This window comes from Nelumbo lutea, chromosome 1 (assembly GCF_056320005.1).
Source record: "Nelumbo lutea isolate HS-2025 chromosome 1, American lotus-T2T, whole genome shotgun sequence".
NCBI lineage: Eukaryota > Viridiplantae > Streptophyta > Magnoliopsida > Proteales > Nelumbonaceae > Nelumbo > Nelumbo lutea.
Window position 1 is genome coordinate 154,164,363 of NC_142684.1, and position 11,602 is coordinate 154,175,964.

The 11,602-nt window shown below is 36.8% G+C and overlaps 1 protein-coding gene and 1 long non-coding RNA gene across 2 annotated transcripts; both read right to left on the bottom strand.

Annotated features, from left to right (window-relative positions):
* Positions 1–3,342: 3,342 nt before the first annotated feature.
* On the bottom strand, positions 3,343–4,353 carry LOC148878517 (uncharacterized). Its single transcript, XR_016102520.1, has 2 exons — positions 4,060–4,353; positions 3,343–3,821 (listed from the first exon to the last, which is right to left on the bottom strand). It is a non-coding gene; the product is annotated as an uncharacterized LOC148878517 (long non-coding RNA).
* Positions 4,354–6,222: 1,869 nt separating this feature from the next.
* LOC148878518 (protein ROOT INITIATION DEFECTIVE 3-like) lies at positions 6,223–8,140 on the bottom strand. The gene is made up of 2 exons (XM_088965182.1): positions 6,589–8,140; positions 6,223–6,471 (listed from the first exon to the last, which is right to left on the bottom strand). Exons 1-2 carry the CDS (start codon positions 7,832–7,834, stop codon positions 6,410–6,412), a joined length of 1,308 nt encoding a protein of 435 aa, XP_088821308.1. The 5' UTR covers positions 7,835–8,140; the 3' UTR covers positions 6,223–6,409.
* Positions 8,141–11,602: the final 3,462 nt, after the last annotated feature.

Here is an 11,602-nt window from a genome sequence, read left to right on the forward strand (position 1 = left end):
AAATTCATGGGTGCTGGATTTACCAACAGGGTATTAGACAGATTTGGCTCAGTCACCCACCTTGGAGATAGACCTGTTCATGAGCCGAGCAGGGCTCGACTTTGCTTCTTTATAAACAAAAAAAAAGGGAAATTGTCTAAAATTCACCATGAGTTTTCAACTTTTCTCTTAAACTCACCACAACTTTTTAAAATGTCTAAAACTCACCATGTCACTAACTTGACGTTAAATAGACTAACGGGTGTTAATATATTGCCATTTTAACCTTCACAGAAAAATATAAAATATATACAAAATAAATTAACAGGTGTTAATATATTACCACTTTAATATTTAGACATGAAAAAAGGAAAATTTTCAAAAATATATTTTCAAATATAAAATACATAAAAACATACAAATTACAAAAATAGAAAAAATTATAGAAATTGCAAACAAAATAAAAAAATTATTTTCAAATTATAAAAACTATAGAAATTGAAAAACAAAATCAGAAAATAAAAATTGTAGAAAAAACACCAAAAATTATAGAAAAACATAGAAATTGTAAATAAATAACAAAAAATACAGGAAAATTTATAGATTGTAGAAAATAGAAAAATGTAAAAAAAAAGAATTATAATAAAACATTGGAAATTATAATAAAACACTCAAAATGAAAAAAAAAACAAGAAAATTGAAAACTGAAAAAGACCATTTTTCCTCTAACTCACCATTCAAGGGTAATTTGGTCATGAAAATTGTTATTTATGCTGACATGGACATCTCTGTTAAGAAGCATTAATGGTGCACTAACGGAAGGTGAATTTTGGAAAATAAAAACTTATTGATATGGTGAGTTTTAGACATTTTAAAAAGTTGGGATGAGTTTTAAGAGAAATGTTGAAAACTCATGGTGAGTTTTAGACAATTTCCCACAAAAAAAATGACCAGGCCCAAGCCCAAGCCTGTCTCAACTATTGGGCCTAGATCTGGAGTCCCAGACTGGCCTTATATAAAGCCCAAAACCCAATATGAACAGAAATTTTATAATACATCAATTATGTATAATTAATAATATGTTATATATATATATATATAGATAGATAGATAGATAGATAGATAGATACTATAATGTATACAATATTATATAATATTTCTTTGTTACTAAGCCTATGGGCTAACAGATCCATGAATAAGTCTACTGGAGGTAATCAGATTTTAGGGTCTGTTTGGTTCACAAGAATAGGGTCTAGAATTGGAATCTCCAGCCATTTGGCTGGGCGGAATGGGATTCCAATTCCCATTTCTGGAGGATACAACCTCCCCCCTTGGGGCGATGGGATTTTCTCATAACAAAAACTGTCCCAATGCAGTCCTAACATGATCTGTGTCGGCACATCTCACTGTGAGACTGGTACCCACCATCTATGCAATGTGCTGATACAGATTTGTTGAAACAGCTTGTTGTGATCAGATCCCCACCCCCCCCCCCACCCCCACCACACACACACACAAGAAATGAAAATTTTATTCCAGTCAGAAAAAAAAAAAAAAAAAGGCAAGCGACTTAAAACCCCTTCAAATCCTATTTCGCTTTACCTACACCAGTCATCCTTAGCAGTCAACCAGTCGTGTATATTTTATAAAATCTAATTCTGATTCCTGTTTGAACCAAAGGAAACAGGCAATTCTGGTTCCAACTGTGAACCAAACGGGCCTCTTATGGTTTTTCCCTATATGTTGAGTGTTTTTAAGTTCTAAGGGATCAGGGATCAACAAGTGTGTACAGCAACAAATACAGCCATTTGTATCCAAGGGCACAATCCAACTTATTTGCATTGTTCTTCTGATGCAACAAAGTAGAAAACAGTTTGCATGAAATTCGATCGATGAGAGTTTCTTATTAGAATTGCAATGACAATGAGGAGTGCCCATGCAAATGGGGTTTCCCCTTTATCCACCGGCTCACACAATGGACAATGCCAAGAGCCTTCTTTTCCTTGACTCCTTGTTTTAGTAAAACCCCAATTCAAGAAGCTAGACAGAGGAGAGGAATCGGAATCAACCAAAACCTTGTTTTTCCTACAAACAATGCCACGCTAGGATTAGCTACATCATCCTCGCCTTGTTGTGTAAAATGCCATTATCATCATCATCATCAACAACATCAACATCGTCATCATCATCCATGTCTTATCTCAACTATATAGGATCAGCTACATAAATCATGTTTCATCAATCCGTTCTTGTTGTATAAAATGTAATTGATAAAATGCACCATTCATCTGAGTCAGCAAATGACAAATGAAGCAAATCCCCTCACAGTAAGTTGGAACTTGGAACTAGCTAGCCACGAATGGATGAGGCACATGGTGATTGCATCTCATCATCAAACTCTGAACTGGCCCATTTACGTGCATCATTCACTATTTGGAACCTTTCCTGTGGATGTCCGGATTTCAAGTTTTCAACACCAACAATGGTAACAACAAACATTTATATCACAGGACAAGTGCAGATGCAAATTTGGTGTTTGATGATGAACTGTTCCAAAATCAAAGAAAAGAAGTTAGTTCCAATTCCTTAAATGTAATGCATTCTATTACAAAATGGCCGCAATATATATGGACCATGAATATCGATATTGATATCCAGTAGGCAACTTACCAAGAGTAAAATAGAAATATCAATAACAAGAAAATGGTGAAGCTAGCTAGAGAACACACCATGTTACGATTGCATGTGCTGTTTTCACTGCAGAATTTGTGACAGTTGACGCCTTTGAAGCCTCCAGCCCAGTCTCTTCAGTTTCTCAAGGCCCATGTTACGATTGCATGGTAACAATACAATAATAATAATAATAATAATAATAATAATAACCACATGTTGGCTTATTATTTTAGATTAACATTAAACTAAAATACCTTAAATTGAATATAGAATAATTAGTGATGATTCCATTATTATCACATGTCTAAAAGAACATTTCTCCAAACTACTGGCTGTTGTTAACTAATAATGGATTTTAAAAATATCAAGTATTTATACTTTAATGTGATATAACTAATTAGTTTCATTTGAATAATCATATATTAAAATTATTAGTATTGTTGGATTAAATTAATGATCACTGTTTGAATTAATTAATCACAAACAGATTGCATGCATTCATACATGCATGCATGCATGCATACAAAGATGCATACATGCAATAATGTAAGCATCAATATATTAATCAATAAAAGTTAACAACTAAATGAAATTACATAATTATTTAAGCATCATTAAGATGGCAATATTTAAGTGCAAAAACATGATATCAAAATACAAATATTGGGAAGATATTTCTATATTTTTCTCTCTCTCTCTCTCTATATATATAAGGTTTCAAAAATTCCTATAAATTTTGATGCACTCTTCCTTGTCCACATCCATGTGGTAAAATTAAATTATTTTCTGTTTTGAGTAATATTAATTATATAAAGCAAATAATGGCTTTTCAAAAACCAAGTTCTGATATGTAGTCAGTAAAGGGACGTAGACGAGTTGTGAGACCAAAGATTCTACCCGTATAGTTGGCAAAATATTGTATATGCACTTCTTGACCGTCTGATATGGATCTGACTCATCTGAGGGTTACAGGAGCTTGAAATACCACATGTGATGTCTGTAATCCATGTAGGGCTAGGGCTATCAACAACTGGGGAGTTGGTGATGCTGACAGAAGAAAAGAGAGCACACTCCCAACAAAAGTAAAGCCTTTCTTTAACTGATGCTGGCTTGTGCTCTCTCTCTTCTGTCAACTTGTCTCTCCTCTCCGGCCCTTCACTCTCCTGCATCTGCACCAACCAAGATAATGCATCAATTAGTATATATAGTATTATTGTTGTCATGCATTTATTCCTATATACATGGTCGATCATTTCATGCATACATGTATCCCTCTCTATATATGATTGATCACAAACCCAGTCATTTCATCATCCATCGCCTTAAACAATTGAAGTTGAATGGATAGATCATATGAAATGGTAGAGTAGAGGATAACACTACTAAAAGCCTTACGTACGCCCTTACCTTTGAACATTTCTGCCGGCCGTCTGAAACGATCGATAATTCCTCAGAAGTCAGGACTCAGGACTCTAAGTTCAGGGTCAAGTACAGACCACAACCAAAAGGGAAAAAAGATGAAAAAACAAGCTTTATACTACTTTTCTTTCACATAAAATGAATGAAAAAAAAAAAAAAAGGAGTTCGATGAAGCTTGATCTAAGATCCTAAGGCTTAATTAAAAATATATAGAGAAAAAAAAAAAAAAGGCAACGTTAAGTACTGCAAAAGAATAGAACAGATCAAAGTTGGAGATCAAGCAAAGCAAAGCAGAGAAAAGAAGTGTAAATATAGAAAGAAGAAGGTAGAGAGCAGAGGAGGAGGAGAAGACGTATGAAGTAGCGACTCCTACTACTGGACACAAGAATAGATAGCCGGAGTGGTGGATGTGTGCCCTTTCAGCCTTTCTTATATATAGCATAGGTATAGAGACTTGACCAGCTAATGTCAGATTCTTGGATAGTAACCGGCTATGGTCGGTCAAGTGGTCCGCGTCAGCTGTCTACATGTGTCTCTATTATGCAGGGTTGCTGTGTATGAGGAATCTGCTAAATTTAGCTAAGGTTTTGGTTGTCACATTTATGACATTTTTCCCTCTACAAACCCCACATTAATTATGGCTGAACTGATGACAAAAACCCCATTAGTAAATCATAAATGTTGTACCAAATTTAGAGTAAGCTAGATGGCGACCGGCTGTGCAAGTCTCCATCAACGTCTCCCCTCTTTCACCGTAGTACCATTACAAAAGGCAATTGGTTTACGGTTTACCCCCCACCCCAATTGGTTAGGACGATGGACCTGCTCCTGTTCGACTAAAATGTTGGGTGTATGACCGTAAGCCCATAAAAAAAGAGTCTATGAGCCCCATGATACCTATCCAGCTGTCCTCTCTCTGAATCTTTGAAAATACATCCTATTCATCTATTCCTCTGCTTTCTAGAAAATATTTATTTAGGTAAGTATATTTATCCATATGTTTTTATTTCCTAAATAAATAAAGCAATGAATCGTATTAACCATAAAAAAACTATTATTTAAAAGGACAATTTTGTCCCATCAAAATCTTGACAATTTCCCCTCGTGTAGAAAAAAACTTATCCACTTGAGAAATAGGTATCACTTAACTTATCTGGGTATATGATACCTATGAAAAATAAATTTTCTATAGATTCATCCACATAAATCTGAAAAAAGAATATGAATATCTGTGGTCAATGAAAATGAATATCTCATTAACCAACTTCCCCCTCTCAAAATCCAAAAAAAAAAAAAAAGAAAAACGAACGGACCCATAGACCCTTAATATGAGTGTCTCAGTCGTTCACGCACCTATTGACGGTCTAACGCCACAAACATGAAACATGGACCTGTTCCAGCTTCGAACTGACCTAATGCTCGCCCCGTCTGGCCTTACAGAATTACTGGTTTATTGTTGGGCCTGTGCCTCAATTGCTTAGTTCTCATAGAGTTGGCCAGACCGAGAACCAGACCAGTTTCTGAATTTGGGTATGGGTTAACACCATGGATCTCGTGCGTCTTGTTTGGGGCCCAGTGTATTGTCGAATTAATTTGGGCTATAGACAAAGGTCTACAGACTCAGGGTGTTAAAGACAGTGTCTTAAGTATTAATTCAAATTGTTACCAAAAAAAGGAAACAAAAAGTATTAACTCAAATTCAAATAGTTGAAATACCTTTTCGCATTACCATACTAAAAAAAAAAAAATCAAGTTTAAGAACAACTCAAATCCAGGGATATTATTGTGGTATATAATGTTTAGTTTTCATTTTCAGCGAACGAGTAGTGGTGATTTTTCAGGGGCTGTTTGATAATGGCTGAACCGAAAAAACTTATTGTTGTCTTTTAATTATTAGAATAATTAATAATAAAATTTTAAAGGGTATTGTGATCTACTCAATTTCAGTTTCATCCACCGAGGAACCCACGAGGCCACCACCTCCTTAAAAACTTTTATTCACTAAAAGACGAAACAGTTCAGCATTTTCAGCTGTAACCAAAGGCCCCTAAAATGCTTAATGGGCTTCTTTTTTTTCTTAATTTGGAATCTTTTCTGTATTCTACTTTCAGCACTTCTGCAGCCTACCATTGATTGATAAAAGGTTAAAAATGTGCTGTAAAGAAAGACAAACTCAAAGGCATTATTACAATTCAAGAAACGTATAGCAAATAGCAATGCATGTGATATGCACATGTACAGTTCTTCTGATAGAATATGGTGATGAAACATGTGACCATTAATCCAAGTGAAATTTTGGGCTTTGTCATGGGCTCAGGCCCACCCAAATCCATCTCAGTCACATTTTCCTCTTGGTAGAGGTAGAACTGTAGAAGCCTAGAAGGGAAGGGTTCAAGGGTCCTACAGAGAGAAGGAAAAAGAAAAAGATAATTAAGCAGAGAACACAAATTTGCATTCATAACAGTTGAAGAAATGTTACAGAGACTTGTCATCGGCGGTCATGTTCATTCTTCTCACCATTATTCTCAGTATCATCCTCTTTTGCTTCCTTTAGAATAAGCTCCAAGAGTCTCTCGTACGTCCCAATTGCCGTTTCAAGTGTACCGATGGCTCTTCTCCTATCCTTCACCACCTCACTCAACGTCTCTTCCATTTCAATCACCTTATTCCCCATCGCTCTACTTAGCTCCCTACCAGAAAACCCCAGACTCCAACAACCAGTTGATTCCACGCTACCTGCACCAAACCTGACGCTGCGACCGCAACTCTCGTATACCCCTTTTGCCACCACGAGATCACTTACGCTTCCTCCCCCATCCCCAAAAACCTTGATCACACCACTTCTCTCCACCTCCCAAATTCGAAAACTCCCATCTTCTGAAGCTGTTAGTATATTCCGGCCCGTGTTTGTCATTTTAACAGCCGTGATTGCTCCTCCGGCGGCCTCTTGGGTCCATGCAACCAACTCGGTCGACCCTCTACCCACCTCTTGTCTGGAACTGGAGGCCATCTTCAGCATTGCTACGTATACCCGACCATCTGAACCGCCTGCGTAAAGCGTAGATTCTGTAGGATCCATGGCCACACCCCAAATCATACATGGGAACCTTAGCGTACGCAAGTGGATGCCCTGTGCAAGGCTCCAGAGCTTACATGTGCAGTCCAACGAGCAGGAAACTATAATCGAACCGCACCCACCAGTGCCGGAGATGATGGACGTCACCGACGAGGCATGCCCGACAAAACGGTGCAAAGTGAGCTGACAACTTGAGAAATTATCGCCGGCTGAAGCATCCAGGAGGGTTAATACCGGGAATACTGCGATGGCACCGTCGTCACCACCGGAGATGAGAAGAGACCCATCATCGTTGATTGTTAGGCAAGAGACGGGCTTTGAGTGTGCAGGAAAGGAGCGAAGAAGATCGCCTGATGGAAGCAACAAGGCATGGATATAACCTGAGAGGCCACCAGAAAAGAGGTACAAACCGTCGGGAGTGGCGGCAAGGGGAGCGACAGGTTCAGGGAGGGGAAGATGGTGAAAAGCGGAAGAAGACCACCAATTGTAGAGGTGGATTGAACCCAACGCGGTATCTGAGGAGATATGAGAGGCGGCAATCATGGTGTTTCCGGCGAGGGCAAGGCCCTTACGGGGTGAGTGACTGCCGGTAAAGTGAGCAAGGGTGGCACCTGAGGAGGCATCGTAAGCCATGATTGGGCCGTCGGGAGAGCTGGAGAGAAGGATCTCCCGTGAACACAAACTCATTCTGTTTCTCTTTTGTTAGCTCAAGTGGTATGCACTGTTATGAAAGGTAAATGATCGAGGACTGTTATGTTAGGGATCGATAAACGTGGAAAGAATGAAGCATGAAGGAGCGAAGGAGTGGTGTCACTCACAGCTGCAAGCCTGCAAACGGATCGGAGATCCAAATTTGATTCGTCTATTAAACTAAAAAAGTAAAAATGATCAATATGTTATGTATTATTAAAAATGATTTTTAACATTATATTTATGAATTAAAATGAATTAAAAAAAATTATTTATAACAATTTAATGAAAATACAATGTTCAAGCCAACTTCAATGACACATATAATATAAATTTGAAGCATATAAATAATTATTTTTAAAATTTGAAGAAAAGTAGGGTTTGGGGGAAAAATGGTCGGAAAAGGTTTGAATCTATTATAGATTTTTTAAAGAAAAATAAATAATTATTTTTTAAATTTTGGGAATTGGAGTAGAAGCCTTAAAGAGTGATCCTTTACAATTTTAATTCTTTTTTTTGGGGGGGGAGGGGGGCAAGTGCCCACTTTATTATATTTTTAACCCAGCCTCCACTACGTAACCATATAAATAATGGTTTTATAAAAAAAAAAAAAAAAAAAAAATTGGGGGGCCAAGATACAAATTGGTGTGAATACCGTGGGAAACTCACCTAAGTCGCATAAATGCATCATAAGCACTAAACCAACAAGATACAAACATTTATATATATATATATATATATATATATATATAATTTTTGTGAAGCATGAACTACTGATAGATATGCAAAACTAAAGAATTAATACATTTAGGTCATCAGGTCATCAGATAGTAACACCAAACCAGATTAAGAATTGGTGGAATGTTTTGTTTTAAGATAGCTAAAACCCCAAATCATATCCCAAAAGGTAATTGTAGCATAGTGGCATTCCCACTTATCAAGCAGCTAGTTTGGATTCAATCCCTGGTAATAATGTATAATTCTTTGTTTTGTGATTTATTTGAAAGGAATCGAGGGGTAAATTTAAAATGTCATAATGCCTAAACTAGTGGAGGTAATGGGGATTTGGCTGGATTTGAAATTTAACTTTATACAACGGCCAAAATTAATGGGAATTAATGGCTATATAGATCTCAAAACTAAGTCAATTAATGGGGCTTGAATAAGTCTAGGGTAAATTACAAAGACCCCCATACTATTGGGTCAGTGATAATTATCCCCTTAACTTTCACTTTCACTTTGCAACAAATACACCCCCCCCCCCCCATTAGAGTTCTGCTAGTTAACTTCAAAAAAGATTCTTGTTCAGCTGTTTAAAATTTTTAAATCTTCAAACTATCCTTTTCTTATTTATTTGAATGATTTATGATCCAATTAATTTTCTAAATATAATATTAAAATCCTCTCGGTTGCTCTACTATATATCCTTGCAAATTTCTGGTTGGATTCAATATTTTAAATGAAATGGTAGCGGTTTCTTTCTGGCAGATATAAATTTAAGGTTTTGTTTGTTTTTTTTTTTTAATTTATTGGAAAAATGGATGGATAATTTTATATTTTAAGATGAAGAGAGGCATTCATGTCAGCGAAAATGAAACAAGAATTTAAAGAAACTTTTTTCTATGTTAGTGAAATGGTTTTTGTTATTTTAGTTAATTTCATTTGGAGAAAATAGAGGTATTTTGGGTCAGTTAGGTTTAAGAGAAAATGGTGAGTAAAAGAAAATAAAGAAAGTTTAGGTGGATATTTTAGTAATTTAATGCATTCTATAATCTTGTTTAATGGCTAAGGGGTACTTGTCACAAAGTAAAAATTCAGGGGGTCTTTGTTGCAAATGAAAGTTCAGGGGGTAATTGTCAATGACCACATAGTACAAGGGGGTCTTTGTAACTTACCCTTAAATCTATATAGCTCCAAATTAAAAGCCCACTTGGGAGAGATTCTACATTGGAAGCGTGGTGCAGTGATTAAACCGTGGTGGTTGAGCACCCATGTTCCAAAGAAGTTACCTGGAGTAGCTTCCTATTTCAGCCATGTTTTGGTGTTAAGAACACAGTGATCAGCTTTCCGGATTTTCACCAAACAAAGCTTTTAGTGTTCCCATATGGGGCCCAGATCGGATTCTCAGAACACCAGAAGCCACATCCTGAAAGCCCTCCCAAACGGGCACTGGTGGAGATTAATGGCTATACATCTTTTAAAAGGTTTAATAGTTGAAATTAAAGGAGAATACCATCAATGCATCCTAATACAGGTGGAATGTCACTGAAACTGGCCCATTACTAGTAACCCTACACAAGTATAAGTAAAAGCCAATTGAAATTTTGGATATTTTCTGCATCATAAAGCATTATCCTCGTTGCTTCTAGCCTTGTATTTATATTTATTGACTAAATAGTGCAAGAAGAAGGATTACAAGAGAACTTTTATTCATCTTGGTTTTTCACATTGCCAAGGAAGCTAGCCTTCTTGTTTTCTCCTTGTGTCATTATTTATTTATTTCCTTAGGATGATAATATCTGGTTTTATTTGATCATGAACTCCAATTGGAAATCAACTCAATATCAAGTTGCATAATAGCTGAAGCAATGTTACAAACACGGTTTATTATAGGTGTTTTTCATTCTTTTCGTTGCATAATAGCTCTCTCTCTCTCCCGTAAACATTGCTTGTTTTTTCTCTCCTACAAGAATACTGGATCAAACCAGACAGGGGTTATGTTACCATTAATGAAATGGTTAATAAAGTCACTGGGCATCCAAAAGATAGAGTCTCGACCCATAGAGTAAGATGGAGTACCATCCTGCGGGACCAGAATTCCCATACGCTTAAGTACAGTATTGATTATTAGCAAATGGACAAGTAGATATAACTATATCTGAGAATACTGAAGACCTCATTAGGTTAAGACCTTACTTCAGCCTCAAAGAACTTGCCAGGGGATATTAGACTACTCTCTTCATATAAAAAAATTTAAAATTAAAATCAAAATAAAAGCGATAGGACTATTCTGCTCCATTTCACTAGAATCAACTCCAAATTAAAGTTGGCTTTTGACTTTTGAATTCCACTTTCTCTACTCAAACCCCCCAAGTACCAAGTTTTTGCTTTTTCCCTTGATTATATGGATTTGGTCTATTGGTTGATACCGACCTCAGGAGCTGATTCACAATTATTCAGAAGTGGAGAGCCACAAATCTTCAGACATCATAATTTTTGGCACTGGTATTTACACTTTCCAACAACTTCAATAGAGGGTGCAACGGGGCAAGACTAAGATTGGCTTATTACTTCAATGTTTCCTCCAAGATGGTAAATCAGAGATAAATTATTGAATGAATGCCACAGTTTCGTCCAGGTAGCAGATTGAGGTAACGGGATCCATACAAAATGCTTTAGGAAAACTCCCTTAAGTCACATGGTTTCAACTTGGAAGGGAATTCCCAGATTAAGAGAATGACTGACATAATAATATTTTTTGTATGGCAACTCGAGGTTAGAACCCATGGTTTTCAAAACCGAACCGGATCAGACAGTCAGACCAGAAAAACTGGGAACCGGTCAGGTGACCGGTTCCGGCTTTCCCCAAAACCAGATTTTAGCCAAAAAATGTTGATTTGGTCAGCAAACCACTGACCCGGGCGGTTGAACCGTTCAACGTCTTTGACCGCTTTTTTTTTAATTTTTTGTTAGAACAGGTCATCCGTTCGGTTCGAATGATCAGACAGTTCGACCCGGGAACCGGACCCCTGACCGGTTCGTTGT

Coding starts and splice junctions, on each gene's coding strand:
- LOC148878518 (XM_088965182.1), bottom strand. CDS start 7,834: ATGAGTTTGTGTTCACGGGAGATCCTTCTCTCCAGCTCTCCCGACGGC. Junction 6,472..6,588: donor GGATGATACTGAGAATAATG/GTGAGAAGAATG, acceptor TTCTCTCTGTAG/GACCCTTGAACCCTTCCCTT.